The sequence below is a fragment of the Brienomyrus brachyistius genome, chromosome 4 (assembly GCF_023856365.1).
Source record: "Brienomyrus brachyistius isolate T26 chromosome 4, BBRACH_0.4, whole genome shotgun sequence".
Taxonomy (NCBI): Eukaryota; Metazoa; Chordata; class Actinopteri; order Osteoglossiformes; family Mormyridae; genus Brienomyrus; species Brienomyrus brachyistius.
Genome location: NC_064536.1, coordinates 10,007,939 through 10,030,156, shown reverse-complemented (window position 1 = coordinate 10,030,156; position 22,218 = coordinate 10,007,939). Strand labels below are relative to the sequence as shown.

Here is a 22,218-nt window from a genome sequence, read left to right as displayed (position 1 = left end):
TCGTTAATTCATCTGGTTAATTCTGATTTTGGATTGTGTTTTGGATGGATCCTTCGGCGCATGGAACCCGTCTACTTGCTTACATCTAGGGTCCATCTCATGGAGAAGCTGGTCAGTGGATCAAGATGACTTTAGCAATTAGAATCAAAGCTCAAGGACAAGAGAAGTGTTTTTGCCCAAAAAGGGTCTGTAATTGCTCCATCATCATTGTCAGAAGGTGGTGGACATCAGCATCTGTTTCTCCTTGATAATTCCATTCCAAGTGTAACAAATTCATTCCAGTTCAGCAATCTCTGGGGAGGCAGCCACCACAGGGAGTCTGACTGGCCATTCCCCCGCATGTCCGCCAGAGAGGGTATGCTCCAAATCCATCACATGAACCTATTTATATCTGAGGGGAGCAGGTACTGGACCTTCCAAAAGCAGCTGACCCTATTTCAGTCACAAGGAGCCCAGCTGACTTTGGAGCCTCCAGCAGATGTTGATTCCATATAACAGGATTGAGAACTTTACAAAGATTTTATATGGGTGAAGATCTGGAACTGGTCAAATTTTGAGATATATTGCTCCCAATTGAAGGAACATAGTGACAGCAAACAGAAGGGCAGCCTCAGATACTTGTTCTCATTAGCATAATAACCCAAAAAGTATTTGACAGATCTTTTTCACACATCACTTGTATTCTTTTTCTTAAAAAAACTTTGCAGTCATATTGTATGGGTGAAGATCTAAAATTGCTCTAATTTTGAGATAAATTGCACCAAAACTGAAGCAACACCACATTTTGAAATAATGCTGCATTATGTAAGAAATCGACAGAATGTAACGAAATGCTGGAATATGAAATTATAAGGTAGTCTATGAATTTGTAATGCTTTGTTGAGTTATAATTTAGTGTTATTACATAATGCATTGTTACACAGTGTGTGACAACACATTATGTAATGACATCGCATTAGGTGATGAAAATATGCTACATTTTGTTGAGTTATTACATAAGGCATCATTATTACGTAACACGTTATAACACACCATTTACAGTACTAGCATCAAAAGGTAGGGAGACGGCAAAAGAAACTTGCACTTGTGAACATCATAAATCAAGAAGAATTTGATGGATCTTATCAGTCCACAAAAACATGATGCAAGCATTGTATCTCATATGTTTGGCACAATCATGTTTTGTTGTGATTCCTTTTGCAGTTTACTGAGTGCAATTAAGCAAGAGAAATCGTTACAGAGAATCGCAAATCTCATTCCTAAGTAAAAGAATTGTGATTCACATTTTTTTCCAGAATCGTGTAGCCCACAATGTAGTATATACACAATTATACACACACACGCAGTTACACACTATGGAAGACCCTATTTATCATAACTACATATCTTTGAACTGTAGGAGGAATCCAAAATACCCACAAAATACCTGCACCACATCGGAAAAATATTCAACCTCTTCAACCTCCACACTGTGTACAGTAGTGTGGCAGCGTGAGGCAAATACCACCCAACAATACACCTTCAACAATTCATTGAGACCCTGAGAAGCAGTTACAGTAGTGCATTAAACAGCAATTGTGCTCTCAGACCCGCAGCTATCGAGCATGTTTAAATTATTAACATGAAACACTGAAGGTTACAGGCCCATCGATGATCATCCTGCTGATCACTGTATTTCCTGCTATGACAGCATTACATTTGTAAGACACAAGAGGAACATGGCTTTTGACTTTTTAATTTTATTTGCTTGTTTTGCAGCACGCTTTTCCACGGAAGGTCACACGTTTACTCCATGAAAGGTGAGACGTCACGACACCGACGCAGGAGAACGGCTCGGGGCTCATGGCGAAGGCTCGTGAGTCGCCGTGGTAGGTGCCAGAACATGTCAGGAATCCGAAGCAATTAGTGCCAATTTTCGGTGAAGGAGCACGAGAGGGACGGGCAGCTAAATGGACAGGGCTGCTCGTTATTTCTGAGCTGCTGGTCTCTGCAGACAGATTCAACCCCACCCCCCCCCACCCCAAGTACAACCCAGGCTGCCTGTCAGTGATTTATCGGATAATTCAGACCTTGTTCATGTGCCTCCTGCTAATTAAATGCACTGTGCTCCGTCCAGAAATGTCACGATTGATTTGTCTTCCTCAAGCGAGGACTTTATTTCAATCTTCAGAGGAGGGGGCTGCATAAAAAAAAGAGGGAAAAGAAAATAAAAGGGACGAACACCTTTAACTTTGTATTTTATAAAGTTACATAGAGGGAGAGGTTCAGAAGGAGACAGAAATGAGAGTTAATAACCACCCATACTTGGCTCCAGCAATAGCCAGACTTGATCAATATCGACATACATTGTTAACACTTGTTGTCACGGTCAGGGCAATTCTGTAGGGTATCATGTCATGAGTTAATCAATCATTCATTGGAAGCCACTAAATTATTACGACTTACCAACCACTAACAAAGCGATAGTCACACTCTATGCAAGTATTATGACAGAAATAAACAAATATAGTTGCAGCTGTAGCCAACAGATGAGGAAACTAGAATAGATGTCCTGTGTAGTGCACCTGCAAGTCTGTCTATGTCTGTAGACTGGCTGGTTGCAGATCTAGTATGTCCAACATGACACAATCTACTGTCATATAAGCTCTGCATCTCCATATCAATCTAACAGGAATTCTTAGTGGAAATTCCAGTTCACGTCCTATAAGCCTTATCTTTTGGTTTAAAATGAATGTATTCCGCAGCTGAGATGTGTTGCATTATTCGCCATTACACCTAATAGGCAGCGACTGCCATCGCACACTGGTTTGTGAAATGTGAACGGACACACAAATACTGGTAAATAAAAGCTCTTTAGTTCAGGGGTGCAAAATGGTTTTTCATTTTCAGGTCATAAAGGCTATAGGAATTGTGCTGGATTCATATGCGGTGAGGTGGATTACTATGAAATCTTTAAATAATGCTAACGATCTTACGGAACCATACGCTCATGCACACCTCAAGGACTACTTCATTGTTCTTCACTACTATAACACAGTATGTACTATATATCAATCCATCCATCCATCTTCCATTCCTTATTCCACTTGTCCTGTTCAGGGTCACAGAACCTACCCTGGAAGCTATAGATGGGGAATTATCCAGGATGGCCAACATATCAGTGTGGGCGCACACACAAAATCTGGCAACTCCAATTCACGTTGTTTTTAGACTCTAGGGTTAAAATCAGCACATTCCACACAAATGGAACCAGGGCAGAAACTCAAACCCTGGTCCCCGAAGTGAGATGCAACAGTGTTAACCACTACAGCACCTCCATGTACTATACCATTCAAAGAAAAATGCTTCCTTTTCATTACCATCCATTTTCTGGAACCACTTGTCCTATTATGGGCTGCAGGGTGTCTGGAGTCTACAGGGACAAGGCAGAGAATACCCCAGGATGGGGGGCCAACCCATCAAGGAGCACGTGCTCATTCCTATGGGTAATTTGGCAACTCCAATTAGCCTCAGCATGTTTTTGGACTGTGGAGGTGGGGGACTGGAGCTCCTGGAGGAAACCCCACGACGACATGGGGAGAACATGCAAACTTCACACACATGAAATCCTGGCAGAGACTTCAACCCTGGTCCCGGAGATTAAATGCAACCGTGTTAATCACTACACCACGATGCCACTTCCATGTAGTCTACCTTTCAAAGAAAAATGGTTCCATATCAAAATATTTAAAATATTTCCCTTTCATTCCCTCCCACTTTTAAAATGTTAAAATCTATTTTAATAGCCACATTTCTTTCAGAGGAACTTAAATGTCTGTGTCCTTAAAACAAATTTCAGCAATTACATCCTGCAGTTTATATTCTACGCACAACCATAATATAAGCAGACAACCTCTGGTTAATAGTGATCTGCAGCAGGAGACGTGTTTTCCCTGTGAAATCCCTGCTGATGGAGAACACCATTCTTTCAAACACCTTATAAAAAATAGAGACATCAACAGTATTAGAACAGACAAGAGACTTTTAAGCTACTTGGCGCAATTTACCGAGAGTTAATAGTCTCTTTCTCTGGCAGATTTGATACGCGTAGAGTGAATCACATCCTGGGAGAGATACTACCATGGCACTTGTCACTTCTGATCAAATCAAGGTGTCCCCAACGAATGGCTTTTGTGCAGCAAATTCACCATGAGGTTTCTTGCAAAAAGGGAGGGAGGATGGGGCTTGTTTTGATGGGTGAGATGAAAACATTTATTGGCATGATTTACAAGATAGAAATCAGGCTACTTTTTGTGGTCTGTACTGTGCAACGGACTTATTCATACCTCTGGGGCCGGGGGTTCGAATTCCACCTCAGCTCTGCGTGTGTGGAGCCTGGATGCTCTCCCTGTGTTGTGTGGGTTTCCTCTGCTCTCACTCTGCAGTCAGACTAAGTAGCAGTAGATTATACATTGTTTTGGTGACACTTTACTTGAAAGGGCACAAATAATATACTATTATACTATTACTTATGTATTAATTAACTACAAACTGTGTCTTATTTGCATACTGATCTCGTGTTAATGCATCATTAATGAATCCCGATGCATGTTTTATGTCAAGCACTTAGTTTTCTTGGTACTATGTTTAATTCTGTAAACCTTTGCTTCCTCCTTACTGAAGGAACTACTGAAGGAGCAAGTCATGAATGAAACAAGAGAAATACTGATCTCATGTTTGTTCATCATTAATGATTTTCGAAATCTTTTATTTCAAGTAGCAGCTATATTTGTTCTTGACTTGTTCACAATTTTCACTTCAGTAGTAACAGAGTTATTACTAAGTATTTGTGCCCTGTTAAGTAAAGTGTTAATGTTTGTGTGTGTGTGTGTGTGTGTGTGTTTTAAACTATGCTTGTTGGGTCATGCTCTACAATAAGTCACATAACACATCACGAGAAGCATGTGTCTTAAGACGTAACTCTTTTGTGATTTTATTGGCCTATAATCTATAACAGTGGAAATATTTTTATAGTCATGCATCATCACTAAGGAGTTGGAAAGGGTACTGTGTTATGTTCAAGGGTATAAAGATGAACATATTTCTGTTACAAATCTCTAATAATAAATATACAGCACAATCAAACGTGTCCATTATTATAGCTTTTAGGGGACGTACAAAATAATCATTAATTAATGGCCCCTGTTGACATAGTAAAGCTTGAAATTCAGCCTTTCAAATAATAATAATAATAATAATAATAATAATAATAATAATAATAATAATAATAATTGCCAAGAACTGATCTAAAATAACATGAACATAGTCCCTAATAATTCATGTTCCTTGAAAGACTGTAAGAGCAAAATGAGCTGAACAGGAAGAAAATTCCTTAAATCACCCTGAAAATCATTTTAATACACTTCTGAAATTGTGACGTGAAACGGTGTGAAAGAAACTATATGGTCCTGACAATACTATAATATGTATTCACCCTGATAAGTGATTTATATGCTTCCAAAGCATATAAATCCCTATTGGTTATATAGACTTTTGAATAAACAGCATCACTTATTACCTGGGCATTATATTTAGTTTGCCGTGTTTAAATCAGTTCCATCGCATTTATTTCATCCCAACAGCTCAGATGGACTATTCCCAGGATACAATCCTTCGTTGCAGCGCTGAGCAAGGGGTTGGTGGAATAGGAAGTAATTGGACTCTCCCCCACCCCTTTAACCTGCCCCCATCAGTCTGTCAAGAAGGGATTTGTGTCTGTCAGAGATTTTCTGTTTTGGATCTAATTACCCTCCTAGGAGATTTTTGCTAAAGTAGTAGGGACTGGGCGAACCAGCTCGTTTTGGGGGCAGATTTATGAAAGACTTTGCAAATACAGACAGCGGATTATAAAAGACCAGTGAGGTCTGTATGTCCCAGTGAATTAGTACCCTGTATATGTGGAAGACAGACATTAAAAATGAGTAAAGACGCACAGCAAAATTACCTAGATATACTACAGTATAGTCCCTTTATAGGAAATTATAAATCATTTACTCATGCGCGTGAAAATAGCGGTTCCTTCCATTCACGTGATCATGGGGGAACGCTCGCGAGATCTTGGCTTTGCACTTTCCGCGACTTTATGTTTCTGACACCGCTGGACGCTTGTTGTCAGGTTTGTACTGTTTTTCCCTCAGCGGTTAAGCGACTTTTATGTGCATTTCACTGTTTACTTTGTTATTAATACGACATACATTAATACACGTTTCATGCACAGAAAACACTTAGTTTGCATGACCATAAAAATCCAGTAGTGTGCACAGAGGCACAGAGTAACGTTTTACTTAATGCTTAACCTTCGTTAATTCATTTGTGCACCAGGACGGATACAGTCTTGTGGCGTGCATTAAAATGCGTGCAAGAACGATTTTTTATTATACATTCTGATATGTATTTTAGCCTTAATATTTAGCTCCTACATTTCTATAAATGTGTTAACCACAGTATTTGGCTTAACTTTATAGACTGAACACTCTAAAAATGACCGTAGAAAACGTTTTTGCGGATACAAAGTTTAGCAACATTTATTCCACGTCGTCAAACAAAATCAATGTACGGTTTTCTCCCCGGAGAGCAGTAACACATGATCTGTTATTTTTTAAGACGTTAGGTGATTAAGTCTGTGTTATAGACACGTGTTTTCACTAACTTTAATAGTTTTAGGGACGATTTGCTTATTGGGCAACATGGCGGTACACCGATAAGCACTGCACTCATTCACCTCCATGCCAGTTTTACATGTTACATTGGTTCCAGGGTAGGAAAAACAATCTGTAAAAGTAATCACCCCTACAGAAATATTGATGCAGTCTAAGAACGTTGAGTGATTAATTCTAGGTTTCCAGATCAAATCTTGTTGGAAGGTTTCTTTGTGCTTTTGAGCTGTAGGGTGGATTAAATGAGGAAAGTCGCTTTGCATAAATGGTGAGCAAAAAAAATATATAAATGCTGATATCCAGACGTGGATGTTTCCGGTCCATGCAGAAAGTAAAAATCCAGACCAAAATTTTATTTCCACTAACCAGCTGAATGTGAAGAGTCGTAGAGTATTGAAATATTGTCCTTTTGCTGACAAAATCGTGTGTTTGCTATGACTTTTCAGCGTGGCTTCCCTTTTGGCGTGATTGTACGTCTCAGAAGTTTCTGTGTTCGCAAGACCAGATTGTGTTTTCTGTAGCTGCAATTTCCTTCCTATCTGGGGGGGGGTTCTGATAATGAAATCAGGTATAGATCGTCATCCATGTAATGCTTGTGACTCAGTAATAATATCCATTAAAAACATTGACTTATTCACAAGGTCAAATCCCATCACTCTATATATATGCAGCGTATGTCAGTGCGAACTTTACAAAAGCTTGATATAAAATCCCGTGAAAACTCACTCGTTTATCTTTTTCTATTTTTAAAGTCTGACCTACCGATATTGATCTTTATTGATTTTTTAAACACTTAAAATGTAAGCAAAAAGGTTTTAAAATCAGTAAACTCCTGTGCTGATCCACGATCAGATTTCCCAGCCACAGTCGTAGAAGTAACCTATATAAATTGGTCTTGGTTCTGCAAATGCTCAGCACAAAACTACTGAACACTCAACCAATCCAAGAAGTCAAACCACAGATGCTTAACTTAAAATTCACTGGCACATCCAATCAGATTTGTGTAATAGGCATTGATTGGCGCAAGTTGCAGAGTGCACTGTGTGCTTGACCATAGCGTAAATTTAAAGCTGTACTTGATATAGGGTCGCAACTGAACTGGCATTGGGGCTGAGTGATACGGCCAAAAATGTTATGGTGTTAAAAATGTTCATATCAGACTATTGATAATTATCACAATATAATACATGAGTCATTATATTCAATAATAATTCATAATTTCATTATTTTGAGGCTCTATTTATGCTTAAAAATTAACTTAGGGTCCCGCTTAAACAGAAGATGAATAGGATGACAAATTGAATGCAAATAGAAATCTAATTTATTAAATAGATTATACTTTTTTTGTTGTAGGGTGTAACTCATGATATGCTGACAGTACAGTTTATTGCTGTGTTTTTTTTATCTGACTGCCTCGCTGATCGTTACAGGGGACGTGTTTAACATTGCTGGTAGAGCTGCCACCTGCCTCGTATCGAAGAATAACATGCCGTGTTCCGTTTTGAACCAATGCGGGACTCGACTGAAAGTTGCAACACTAATCGTTGGTGTCTGTGACTGTAAGCGGTTGCATTCTGCATGTTGTACTGCGTGGCAAAGTTTCAAGTGGTGCAGTAAATTCATAGTATTTCCAGTTTTAGTCAGCACCAGTCTGTTGCGTGTCGTGAACTTCTTTAAATTGACGAAATGCTTCCACACCACCGACGTCTCCTTGCGTGGCTTGTACACAATATCTCCCTTTTAAAAGGATGTCATGGCTGCCTCGCTTTTTTTTTACCAACACCGAAGTTTTCTCCGAGGGAGGCCTTTCTCTCCCATCACTCAGGAGTATTATTAGAATAGTAGCTAGTATGTGGAGTGCTAACTCAACAGACCTTGCTGTGTGGTTGTTGTGCAAAGGTGAATGGAGACAGGTCAGGTTATTTTAGTCAGCTCCAAAAACCACTGCTGCATGCATTCTCTGTGGAGTATTGCAGTGTGGATTTCTCATGGGCTGAGTTTTACTGTGGACTTTTCTATTGGATTTCGACGGATTACCTTTATCGATCGGGTTGCTTTGCACTTACCGGCTCTCCCGGTGATTCGAACTGTTGTTTTGATTGTGTTGTCTTTCGTCTTCCTGCCTCCCATATTGCATTCTCTCTCTTTTTTTTATTAATTAGTCCCCCATTTGTATTTTTATGTTGTCTGCTCTTGTGCTCCTTTGCCATCCAGACAGTCATAGAGGAGGGGAAGTGATTTCATTGTGACGCAAAACGTGTTGGCAGGTCTCAAATCAAATCGAACATTTATTGAATATTTCCCACATTGATATTGAGGGGAAATCATACCGTGATAATTATCATTACCGTTTTATCACCCAGTCCTAACTGGCATGGTAAAAAAAAATTGGGTTGCGGTGCAAAAAAGGTTGAGAAGCACTAGTGTAGACAATGTTGATATTTGCTACAGAGGGAATACCATGGACACTATTGTAAGGACACTTCATTAACTACAAATGAGATACACAGTCAGTTATTAATGGTTTCCAGTTCTCCAAGAAAAAAAACATCTGTACACACTTCTGCCAGCTATGCAAATTGCAATTTTTTTTTCAGTAGTTACTCCCAAGTTTTTGGATAGACTACTGTTTTGCTTTAGGTAAAATCCTTTTAAAGACTAATTTTTACACTGTCGCCTTTGAAACAGCCTTATACAGACAGGTCTTCAGTGACATAGTATTTATTTAATTTAATTTTTTTCCCCATCCTGTGTATCTGCTTATATGCATCGCACCGCACTTGCAAGTGTTGCTTTTCAATGTGCGCTATAAATAAATTTGACTTGACATAATGATACGGAGTGTTATCTAGGTGGAATTCCAATTAAGGCAGTGACGGAGAATAAACTCTGTGGTCTTATTTTTGGTTTTTCATCGCACGTGTGATAAATTTTGAAGAAGAAGTGTATGAAAGATATTTTTAAAAGATTTAGCAAAAGCAAAATGAGGCACGGGGCGGCATGGTGGTGCAGTGGTTAGCACTGTTGCCTCACACCTCTGGGACCCGGGTTCGAGTCTCCGCCTGGGTCACATGTGTGTGGAGTTTGCATGTTCTCCCCATGTCGTCGTGGGGTTTCCACCGGGTACTCCGGTTCCCCCCCACAGTCCAAAAACATGAGGCTAATTGGAGTTGCTAAAGTGCCCGTAGGTGTGCATGTGAGAGTGAATGGTGTGTGAGTGTGCCCTGCGATGGGCTGGCCCCCCATCCTGGGTTGTTCCCTGCCTCGTGCCCATTGCTTCCGGGATAGGCTCCGGACCCCCCGTGACCCAGTAGGATAAGCGGTTTGGAAAATGGATGGATGGAAAATGAGGCACAGACTGCTCAGTACGTTTACACCTGCATTGTATGCTGGTTAGGTCTAGACTAGATTATGGAAGCATTATTCTTGGCTCAGTAAGAAAGTTCTATGAGAAGCTGCTAGACATTATCCATTACCAAGGTATACAGCTTGCCTTGGCTTCTCGTACTTCCCCCGTCCAAAGCTTGCATTCAGGAGCTAATGAGCTCTTACTCATAATTAGACGTTTGAAATTGCTCCTGTCTTATGCAACTAAGCTAAAGACAGATCCTCAGGATACAACATACCCTGTCATTTTCCATCCGTAGTTGTAATATCGGTATGAAAGTAGACCAAAGTATATTCATTTTCACTAAGACTCAAACCTCACTTTGAAAAACTAAATATTGAGCCGGATATTCTGCACCTGTCTTCATTTCTGCAGTGTCCCTCTCTGGAAGCTGCAGAAACTAAATTTCATCCTGAACTTGATTAGAATTTTTCTGTTTATGACAGAAGCTTGTTTCTTGCTGTTGCCTTTGGACTCTGAGAGTAAACAGCAGGAGGGTTATTTGATTTTAACTGACTCCAAGTCTTGTTTGCAGCCTCGGTGAGGTCTAAAGATCATCCGGTGATTGTAAAAAGTTTTGTCAGTCCTGGATGCATAGCAGTACAATATATGTTTGTGTTGGGCGCCAGGTCACTGCGTTGTGCTGGGGAAGGAGCAAGCAATACCACTGCCAAGAAAGCTGTAAACTCAGACATGCAGCAGTTTTACATGCTACCTTTAGATCACAAGCCTATACCTCTGTCTCATGTAATGGAAATATGGCAAGCTGAATGCGATGAAAGTATTAATAACTATATGTACAAAATCAGTCCAATTCTTAGAGAGATGATGAAAGTTAACTTTAAAAATCACTGAGACCCGGTCATCTACAAAACGCATACCAAACTGACTCAAGTCTTTACTTACAGGTGAAGATCCACCTGCATGTCCTACATGTAACGGTTCTTTGTCTGTTATACATGTTTTATTGTATTGTCCTTCCTTTAACTCCCTTAGGTTGAGTTACTGTTTTATTAACTCTCCAAGTTCCTCCAGAGGCTTTTTAAAGATTTTTTTTTATCAAAATCATTTTTGATTGATTTTTTTTAAATCAAAATCGTAAGCATCTTATTTAGAACTTTTTGGTTCCTCGCTCTGTTTTAATACCGATTACTCTTCATGTATATAACTCTAGTTGCTGGCATGGCATTAAGAATCAACATAATCTTTTCTTGAGTAAAATTTCTCCAGTCTTATCCCCCGAGAAACACCTAATCTGTGTTGGTTTAGTATTAAGTTCATAAGAATCAGTATATTATTCAGTATAAAGTTGGAAATTGTGTTTTATATTGTCATTTACAGTACCGGAAACGATGTCGGCCTTAAGTGGCAAAGTCCAGACGGTGCTGGGCCTCTTGGACCCAAGTGAGCTGGGCCGAACCATGACCCACGAGCACCTGACCATGACCTTTGAGTGCTCCTACTGCCCGCCGGCACCAGGCCAAGAGCATCTGGTGAAAATTCCCATGGAGCTGAAGAACATGTTCTGGTTGAATCAGAACCCTTACAGCCACAATGAGAACCTTCTGTTAAATCAGGAGCTGGAGGCCGTGAGAGAGGAGCTTGTGGCCTACCGGCAGGCAGGTGGGGGTGCGATTGTGGAGAACACCACCACTGGCATCAGCCGTGACGTCGGGGTACTGCAGAGGCTTGCTAAAGAGACCGGCGTTCATATCATTGCTGGTGCTGGATATTATGTGGATGTCACCCATTCTAATGAGACAAGGAAAATGACTGTGGAAAAGGTATGTTAACGTATTTGAGTCAGCAATATTATTGATGGTTTTCATTAGGCCTAACTGAGAAGCTGTAATTTCAACTCGCATGATTTTTGCTAGAGAACGCTGGACCACTAACCATTGAAGTGTTTTGCTACTATGCTGTAGTTTGTAGCTACTGCACTAGATGAATTTGTGAATGAAGCCAGCGTGCAGCACCATTATGGGATGTCTCTGTTACAGCTCACAGATGTCATTGTCAGTGAGGTCCTTCGTGGCGCAGACGGTACGGATATCTGCTGTGGTGTGATTGGAGAGATCGGCACGTCCTGGCCTATTACGGATAGTGAGAAGAAGGTCCTGCAGGCCGCAGCCCACGCCCAGAGCCAGCTGGGCTGTCCCGTCATCATCCACCCAGGACGCAACTCAAAGGCACCTGAGGCCGTGGTACAAATCCTGCAGGAGGCTGGTGGGGACATCAGCAAAACGGTTATGTCCCACCTGGACAGGTACACCATTGGCCGAAACACAGGAGAGGGGAGGGGCTTAAGTCTTTGGCCTGTTTTAAAATGGGGGAAATCGTACACAGAATTAGTGTTTTGTTTAGGCAATATTGCTCACATTGTAATATTTAAAATTTTTGCAATAAAGATTGCGATTATTTGCAAAGCAAACGAGTTGAAAATATATACAAAGTGAATGATAGGTAGATAGAACTTTTTGTCTACCAGTTTATGCTGACTGTAGTAGGAAAGCCATGTCAATAGTTCACAACTGAATAACAAGTGAACTAAGAACGGAATTCAGAAATTCGTCTATAAGTCTGTACTGGTATGCTGAAAACACCCTCTGTCTTATTTAAGATTTTAAGAACAAATTTTGTAGAACCTGAATTTGAGGAATGTTTTTAACAAAGACCCAGGCAACCTAAATGCACATATAAAATTAACAGCCACAGCATATATAGCTTCTCATATATTTGCTGCCAACAGACACCAAGCAGCGTGGCAGAAATGAATCCCTTTGCTTTTTCCTCAATATCATCTCTCTGGAAGAGAGCGACAGATGAATATTTTTTGGTGACCTGATTTTTATTTCCTTTCCTCCTTCTAACTCATTTTTGTTACATTTCTCCCAAATGTGCCACACTGCCTGTGAGTGAGTCTGATAGCAAAGACGTAAACGATTCTGAATGATTCATGCAAAGGCAGCCGTGAAACTTTTTTTTTTTAAATGGGTCATTTTGAAAAGGAACATTATTCAAATTTCAGAACTAAGTTTTTATTTTCCTGTGGCAGAGTAAAGTTTAGGTATGACTTTTCTCTGTCTTCATTTCATTAATATTTTATATTGTCCTGATTCCCAGGTTTCTCTCTGTAGATTTTGTACTAAATTCATGAAATGAATTGAATAAATTCAAATTCATGAATGAAATGAAATGAAATTCATGAAATGAAATAATGTAATTTAAATTAGTTTGTACCATGGGTACCGTCTTGATCCTTGTCTTTTGACTGAATGTGTTTTGTGTTCTACATGCTCACCACTGTATGCAGTAGACTTTCCCCGTTATTGTTTTTATTTCCAAATGGTAGTCCCCTAGAATCCGTGGTTTTAGGTATGCTTACTTTACGATAGTCTTTAAAAAATGCCAAATGTTTCATTTCTTCATCCTTGGTGGGTATAAAAAGCATGGTTTTTAATGCTCCGTCACCCCTTGGCGCAATATCTTCCTTGCTCTATTGTGTGTTAAAATGTTAGAATCCCTTTCATTTTTAAGAGTACAGTACTATATAGTAACACTTCGTTACAGTATTTAATGTCGGTAATATCTTACTCTGCATAATTTTTCAATTGCTATGTGCAAGTTCACAAAAATCATATTTCACATGGAGTCCATGGATGGTTCACTATTCCACGATTCCGCTAGCTATGGTGGGCCTTGGGACGTATCACTGGATAAGGGGGGCTACTTTACTTGGTTATGTTTAATGTGTTCTGGTTATTCAGTTATGTTTTATGTTCCAGTATATATTGTATGTATTCGGTGTTTATCATACCATGTTCATCCCATATTTCCCTATATGTTTTGTTTGGAGGACACTATGTGATTATGGGGAGCTTCTGGAATTTGCCAAGATGGGGAGCTATTTGGAGTATGACCTGTTTGGAACCATAATGCTGAATTACCCCTTTAACCTTCAAGTGGACATGCCGAGCGACTGCCAGAGAATCCAAAGGTCTGTACTCTACCCTTATATTGGTTTTAAGTCTTGATTACAACATACAGCTCTGGGGAAAAAAATGAGAGCAAAACTTAAGGCAAGTATTTCCACCCACTCAAACCTTATTTCCAAAACCTAATTTCATTTTTTTTTGTTCTGAAATCATATGTGTAATATGATTTCAATACTTCTCAAAGGGTTATTGAGACATTAGTAAGTCCTTCACCTGGTCGCAGTGGTTTCGGATGAAGTATCACTAAAGGCACTCTGTATTTTGTAAAAACCACAACACTTCAGCGTTTGTGCACTTGTGAGAAATGAAGTCCTGACTTTAATTGTATTCCCCCAAATGGGGAATCCATATGGTTTTGGGACCAGTCTGCTGCCACCGCCACAGGCTCTTATTTCATTATCACAATAACTCAAAAAATATTTAATGGATTTTTCCCCCCCAATCTTTGCAGACGCGTTGTATGAGTGAAGATTTGTAATACTCCAAATTTTAACATATCACACCAAGATTAAAACATCATGGTAGCAAAGCAAAGGGTAGTCGATGACACTCATCTTCTTATCACAGTAACTCAAACAATATTTCTCAGAGCTTTTTCAAACTTCAGCGGAACTTTGTATAGGAGAAGGTCTGGAACACTTCATTCACCAAAACTGAAGCAACACTGCCTAGTGGCACTGATGGGAAGGATGTTAACTCAAAATATTTGATGCACCTTATTACCACTTCACAAAAACATCATATGAATGAAGAACAGGCCTTCTTTCATTTTGAGATGAATCACACCAAAAGCAGTACTTATCACTTAGTGGTGGCACATGAACACCAACAGATCCAAATTTGGTGAACCTGATTACATTGACGCAAGTCACACAAAGTTGAACTGTTAATAAAAAACAATGCGTAGAGTGTGTAGAGGGGCTAGAGATTGTAGAGGTTGGGAGTGTGGAAGGAATAGGGATTAGATAGTGGGGCGATGGAACCATCTGGTGAATCCATTGTTGTCAGTCTCAGAGCATCTAAGTTTTCATGTATTTCTATAAAGCCTGAGAGCAAAAAATAATGAATGATCTGACCTTTGCCGACTTTTGTACATAACACACAAATATGCCCAGGTGGTGGAATGAAAATAGTGTAAATCATTCTTTGTCAGTGGGTTTGGGCTAGTACAAAAGGGTGTAGTGCTCAGAAAGTATGTGGGGAAAATGTGGCGAAAAGCACATTGATGAGGCACCTGTTTTTGTTGCATTTTATAAAGCAAATAAAAATTTAAATAAAGCTATAGATCATTTTTCAACTATGTGAATGTGCGTGCCTGAAGTTATTTTGATTACTGTTCGGTACATCATTTGCAGTTTGTTACAATAAACCAAATTAATATATTTATTGATGGGCAGAACCTAAATTCACAAGTAAATGTCCAACATAGAAAACACGTAACCAACTCACAACCTCAATTAATGTCTAATTTGGTTACAGTCAGTCATAATTGGCAGTTTGGGAACATTGGAGTGAGAGTAGTTGATACGACTGAGGCTGTTGATTCTGTTCTACCAAACTTGGATATGTTGCTGGAAACGCACCAAACTCATATGAGTTGACTCCTGAACAACCTCGGCAAGTTAGTCTTCCTGTAGCGTTTAAGGTGCTTTTGTAAGGAAATTTATACTAGGCTAAAAATAATTATGGTTTTGGAGACATTTATTTCAATGGATATGCGACCATAATCCATAGCAGAAATGGATTTAGTTTATTATTATTATGATGTTTTTGATTTTTTTCTTTATTTATTTTTTACTTATTTAGTTTTAAGTGCAGATAAGCGTTTTTTAGGTATTGTTATCCAAACATATTTACAGACACATTACTTTTGTTTTTAAAACTGTTCCAGATTGTTTTCAGTTTTAATAATACATTTCAGAACATTATTTTCTTTGCGGTACCGTAATTGCACCGAACTGTGAACCCTAAATCGAAGTTTGTACGAAACCATGAGTTTTGCACTGTAATTCCAGTAATGGTTATGAACAGCACTGTGTTTTTCCTGCAACATGCCAGTATATGTTTATCAATACTGTTGTCGTATGTTCAAATCATATTGGCTTTATCTCATTTGAAATCTTTGACCTTATTTTGTAATTACTTGAATTTTGCCCTCCTTCCAAAATGGCCGTTCCAGTTCATCATCCCATTAATGTTAGTTTCCAGGCACCTGTGGAACCAGATTGGGATTTGTAACCAGTCCCTGACAGAAATGTATTTACTGAAGTGTTCACTGTTTACACTGCACTGCTAGTGCACAGCAAATGTCTTGGGGAATCATCGTCTCTCACCAGCCGTAGTGCTTCAGTTTCTCAATTTAGTAATTATTTCTTATCCCTCGTGCCTGAAAAGGTTTAACAGTGACATTGTAAAAGTAAAACCGGGGTAGTATGAATATGTACCTTTCTGAAAGGCCTGTTGCGGGAAATGGACGTGATCGGACCTGATGATTCTTTTTTGTCTTCCTGTGTTCACACCGTCGTCTTTCTAGCCTGGCCTTTCTGGTGGCAGAAGGCTATGAGGATAGAATCCTGGTTGCTCATGACATCCACACTAAGAATCGACTCGCCAAGTACGGCGGCCATGGTTACTCCCATATCCTCAACAACATCGTCCCCAAGATGCTAACAAGAGGCTTTACCCAGAACCAGGTGGACAAGATACTGATTGATAACCCCAGGCAATGGCTGACATTTAAATGAATGGGCAGAACAAGAGAGCTCTCCACCCGGAGATCTGAAAGTGCGAATCCAGCCCACAGCCGTCGAGGTGCGAGGTTATGGCACTAACCCCAATACACTGTGCTGTCCATATCTAACGCATTCTGTGCATTGATTAAAGATTGAGGCATTTACCTTCCTGCAGACTGATGAATCTAATTATACACTCAGGTTTGTCTTAATTACCTGAACCTCTGGTTCTTGTTCTAAATGTTTACTTTTGTCCTTTATAGCATTACTTACCCACATTTTAAATCATTTACCGTAATCTTTGAATTGACCTACAAGATGACAGCTTGTTGTTAGTTATAACATTGATTTCCTATGTATTTTGTGATTCTTATGAAATACTTCTTTGGCAAATAGTACAATGTATTTTATATCAATTTATAAAAATGATGCAATCGATTTTTATATCCATACGCACAGTGGAAATTCGTAGAACCCTTTTAACTGGAGAGCATCTTAGGTCTTCATCTTTAAATGTATTGTGTTCTAATAATTAAACCCACGACAGCCATATTGCTTCCTGTTTCTTTTCTACAGGTAAGCCTGTTTCTTCCGGATTTCTACAGACTGCCTAAGTGTGGCATACTGTGCGGTAGTATAGTACGGTTTTTGCGATACAAATAGCAGAGATGTCTATGTGACAAATGGCTTCAAAGTGAAAGGTCTCATTACGTATCTTGAATTGGAAGCAGCTGGATTTGTATCTTATGTTGTTATTGAACTCCTGTGTTATAAGATTAATATAATCAGCCATGACTGGCTTTTTAGAACTGGTAATATCACAAATAAAATTTCAAGAACAACTTGTGTGAATGGTTGAATCATTCAAGCGCTTAGCACTGTTAATCCCCTTTCGAGATAAGGACATTGCCGACAGCCTTGATAGCATGCCTACAAATTAGTTCTTAAGATCCTTTCATTTATGGGAGGGAGCGGTCTTCACTGGCTGTAGTAAAGCCTTGAAATAAAGAACAATTAATTTTTATATTAGCTAGGCTAAGCTATTTAAAAGCAGACCGTTTCATACTGGAAAATAAAATGTTGTCCTGTATTGATTCGCATAAATACACGCTTTGTCTCATACTTTAGTACACATTTGTATGGGGCCCCTAGGGAAAAATGGGAGGGGAAAAAATGAAGAAGAATAATGAGTCCTTTTGTGAGTTCTTGCAATCCTTTTGTTTCTATCAGAATATAAACAATTAAAATACCATGCAAAGCCATTGATATTTTAACGTTACAATCGATTCTCAAAATGAAAACATTCAGATCAAAACAATCTATTTTGGTATCGACCTGCACATCCCTAATCCATATACTTCTTCAAGGGAGATATTCCAGAAAGTAAATTTGGGTTTAAACGTTTTTTACATGCGGAAAACTTTATATTCAAAATTCATTATGTGGCTGCAACATCTTTCAACAATAGCAACAACCTTTAGTTTCCCAGATTTGTTTATGGGTGAATTTTAATAAATATTTGGATGTCTGCATGTACACTTAATGTTCAGTAGCTGTTACTCTCAGGCACCGGTGGTGAATAAACACCATGCAACAGACGTGGAAAGTTCAGGTCCAGAAAGTTAAAATCCAGACCTAGATTTTGTTTTAACCAACCAGCCGTACATAGAGTCACAGTCAGAGAGTTACTCAGCTGGTTGACTGAAACAAAACTGGATGTCTCTGTGTGAAATTTAAAAACTGCTTCACTGGTCTGTATTTATACTTTCTGGACCTGAACTTACCACCTCTGCAGTGCAATTATTAGCACGTAAAAAAATATATTATCTGAAAATTGTATGGTGTTCGTTGTCCCCTGTAGTTTAACGATGATTTTACTGTACGTTTCTGCCATTTAGTTATATAGGCATTAGTTCATTAATTCTACCATTTGTTCACTGCAATTATTTTTAATAATGCAAAAGTACTGTGAGATCTCACAAAAAGGTTCCTTCATTTTTTTCTCCTCCCACCCCCCCAACCTCAGCCCATCATGTCAGCATTATCTGTTTGCATAAAATAAATAAATTTACAAGCAAACGTCCAACACAGAAAACTAATAGAATATAACAATAGAATAGAGAAATTTTTTTTTTATTAAAATATTATATATTTTTTGGAGATATTGCCCTATTTCCCTGCCATTAAAGCTGTCTGAGGAAATTCTCAGATGGTTCTTAAAGTGGAGAACCGAGAAACAGAGGGTATAGATTACATTTTAAGCGAAAGGTCATGGATTGAACCGTGAGGCCGCTGGAAGCATGGCCCAGCACACAAAAGTGGATAACACCGACTTAATGAGAATGGTATGAGGAAACACACTGTCACCTTGGCTGGGGGAATGGATTTAATGTCTTTATTTAAATATGGGGTTTAATGTGCAGACATCCAGATAAGGTAAATAGATGGTCTCACATTTCTAATGAAGCTCGGATCTCCATTTGATTTCACAGTGATTATCCCGATCCTGTGTTCCTGGGAAATGCTGAGGCATTCATATTGAATGAAAGTTGGGAATGCACGAATATATAAGGAGATGCATGGTTTCTGTGAAGTATTTTAGAGGTGTAAATACATGGTAATAAAAGAAGTTTGAAAGGGAGCACAGAATTGAGGTAATGTTCAACTCAAGGGTGTTATTTGGGACATTGACGCCAGACATGTGCTATACCTCAAGTAGATATATAAGGGCAAAAAGTGGAAAGTTCTCCAAATGTGAACATCCCCTAATACTATGTTTTTTTTTTTTGGTCTTAGAAGACCTTCCAGCATTCAGTGTGAAGAGACCTAGACCGACACTGGCCTACACTGAAGCATCGATCACCAGTGCATATAGGTCAATGGCATCATTAATAGCTCATAATGTAACACTAACTGCCCACTTTATTTTAAGATCCAGGAGCCATGAGAAGAAAAGTTTTATTCAATATTGGTCAAATTAGCAATTCAGGCAAGTGTTTAGTTTTTATATGCATGAAATAAAACATGTATATGAAAATAAAACATTCATCTGATCAAAGCATACATTTAATCTAAAGAGTGTAGCATGGTACAGCTGGACAAGTTTAAGGGGGAAAAATTCTACAATTACACAAGCATTGGTTATTAGCTTGCTTCTTCATCTGCCTGGCTTAGCCTTTTCTAATTATATTCACAATAGGGGTCCATTCTCCCATCAGGCGCTTAAGTCAATAAAGTGCTTAGAAAGTTATATGATTTTCAGTTACATATATTTCCTCTCATCGGTACGGTCAACCCCACTGTATGTAACCCAAAAAGGAAGGTGCAGACGTGTAAGATGTTTAATTCATTGATAAAGCAAGAAATCAGTTTACGCCCTCAATGATTTTGACAACAAGCGCACAGACTCTTTAATCTACATTATGGACCTAACTGAAGTCTGCTGAAACCCTTTTATTCTGAAAACGACAGCATGGTGGTAGCCTACCATGTCAATATTCGGTCATTCTTATGAACACGAGAATCCGTTAACAAAAACGAAATGTGTAAATGAAACCGTTTTTAAATTTCGCCGAGAGAAATTGACATTACTTTATTCGATATATTGAATTCATGCCATTTGTAGTAACTGCTCCCGCAACCATTTCCCCCAAACAGGCACAACTGTTGAAGTTTGAAGATCCAACAACATAAAACTAGAATAAATATTTTTAATCTTTCAAATTTATAGCATGTAACTCACAATAATCATTCTTCATTTCTTCAATTGTCGTTTCCTCTACTCTGCAAATGATTAACCACTCCAAAGGCAAAATCAACATTTTAGACAGTGGAACTACACAACTCAGATCTGTCTTCAAACTAATTTTCATAATTTGAGAAAAATGACACATCACGGTAATGAGTTCATGAGAATGACCAATACTGTGTTTAAGAACGAATCTATATACTTTTTGGTCTTCAGCTTTTATTTCCCTCTTCATTAAGAACAATTTTGTAAACAGGCAGATATGCCTAAGCAATAGTTGTGGTGTGAATGATAGTATTATTTGATAGATGGACTGAAAATTTAGAATTTATTGCTGATAAATTAATAAATCAATAATGCAATCGGTTGCACATTCCAAACAAGCTTATATGCTACTGAGTAGGCTGCAATGTATTATTCCAAACCAACTGCTCACCACTGGCACTGAAATCCCACACAGCTACACCATTAAGTGCAGAATGGTTACCAGTTAGCCAAATGTCCTGGTAAAGTGGTTTACCACTTTACAATGGTTGACCTAGTGTCTGTAGGGTGTATATGAAATGTATGTTTGTGTAAATAAGGGCAAATAGCGTCCCACATTGGTTCAAAATTATCCACCGAGAAACATGAGATTCATTCAGTGGCGGTTAGCTGATGTACATGCTGAAAGTTCTGCTCTTCTCTGTTTGTCACACTCTCACAGGAGCACGAGTGCATGCACAGTGGCTTATGCTGTGTTCCATTTGAACTCAGAAGTTGGAAGTCTAGTTCCTAGCCAGAAATTTCAACTGGAATGCTCCCTGAATAATGCTGCATTCCATTTACCTCGAAGGTCAGAAGTTGGAGTTGGGAATGTTATCATACCCAAGTTAATCATGTTCAAGTACAGCAAGTCGGAAAGCCAGTTAGCAATACCAGAGACCCATTTCATAAAGCAGGATTCCTTACTTAGCCAGACAACTTGCCTTCATTCTTCATTCACTTACATTTAGCCCAGACTACCTTAATTCTGACAGATTATCTGGCTAAGCAAGAAATCCTGCTTTCTGAAAGAGTCCTCAGGTCTAGCCAGGTTCATGGTTAGCCATTGTTAGCAATATCAGTTAACAACACGGTGCATAAAAACGCCATAGCAGCATGTTCACAGATAGCAGTCGGACAATATTGTGTGTACGACCGATTTAATGAGCCACAAATATAAAGTAAGTGCTCATAAGCAGTATATAACGGCAGCTTTAACTTCTCTTGATAAAGGGCGCAGCCATCTTGAATTGGGGGTTGCAGAATTCCAACTTTAGGGGGTGTTCCAGTTGAATCTTCCACCTAAAAACTCAGCAGTTCTAACTTCTGAGTGTAAATGGAACGCCCCATAACTTGGGTGTGACGTCATATCCAGCTACGACTTCTGACCTCCAAGGTAAATGCAACGCAGCATAAGGACACACTGCTTCCATTGAACTATTTTATTTTTTTTACTCAGTTCAAATTAAATATATATTTTTTAAAATCCACGAGCCATGTAGCATAATCGTTTTGGCATGTAGACAAGGCAGATGTCACGTGAATTGAGTCTAATGGCAATATATTTGTATACACTAATATATTTCTGTTTAGTATTGTTATATAATTCATATATATATATATATATATATATATA

At 38.9% G+C, this 22,218-nt stretch overlaps 1 protein-coding gene across 2 annotated transcripts; it reads left to right on the top strand.

Moving 5' to 3' along the window:
• The first annotated feature begins 6,057 nt into the window (after positions 1 to 6,057).
• pter (phosphotriesterase related) lies at positions 6,058 to 17,652 on the top strand. 2 transcript variants are annotated; one of them, XM_049011782.1, is made up of 5 exons: positions 6,058 to 6,154; positions 11,425 to 11,867; positions 12,084 to 12,349; positions 13,940 to 14,080; positions 16,612 to 17,652. In XM_049011782.1, exons 2-5 carry the CDS (start codon positions 11,436 to 11,438, stop codon positions 16,820 to 16,822), a joined length of 1,050 nt encoding a protein of 349 aa, XP_048867739.1. In that variant the 5' UTR covers positions 6,058 to 6,154; positions 11,425 to 11,435; the 3' UTR covers positions 16,823 to 17,652. The 2 variants fall into 2 exon arrangements, with proteins under 2 accessions (XP_048867739.1, XP_048867738.1); XM_049011781.1 differs by lacking the exon at positions 6,058 to 6,154 and adding an exon at positions 6,582 to 6,963.
• The last annotated feature ends 4,566 nt before the right edge of the window (positions 17,653 to 22,218 follow it).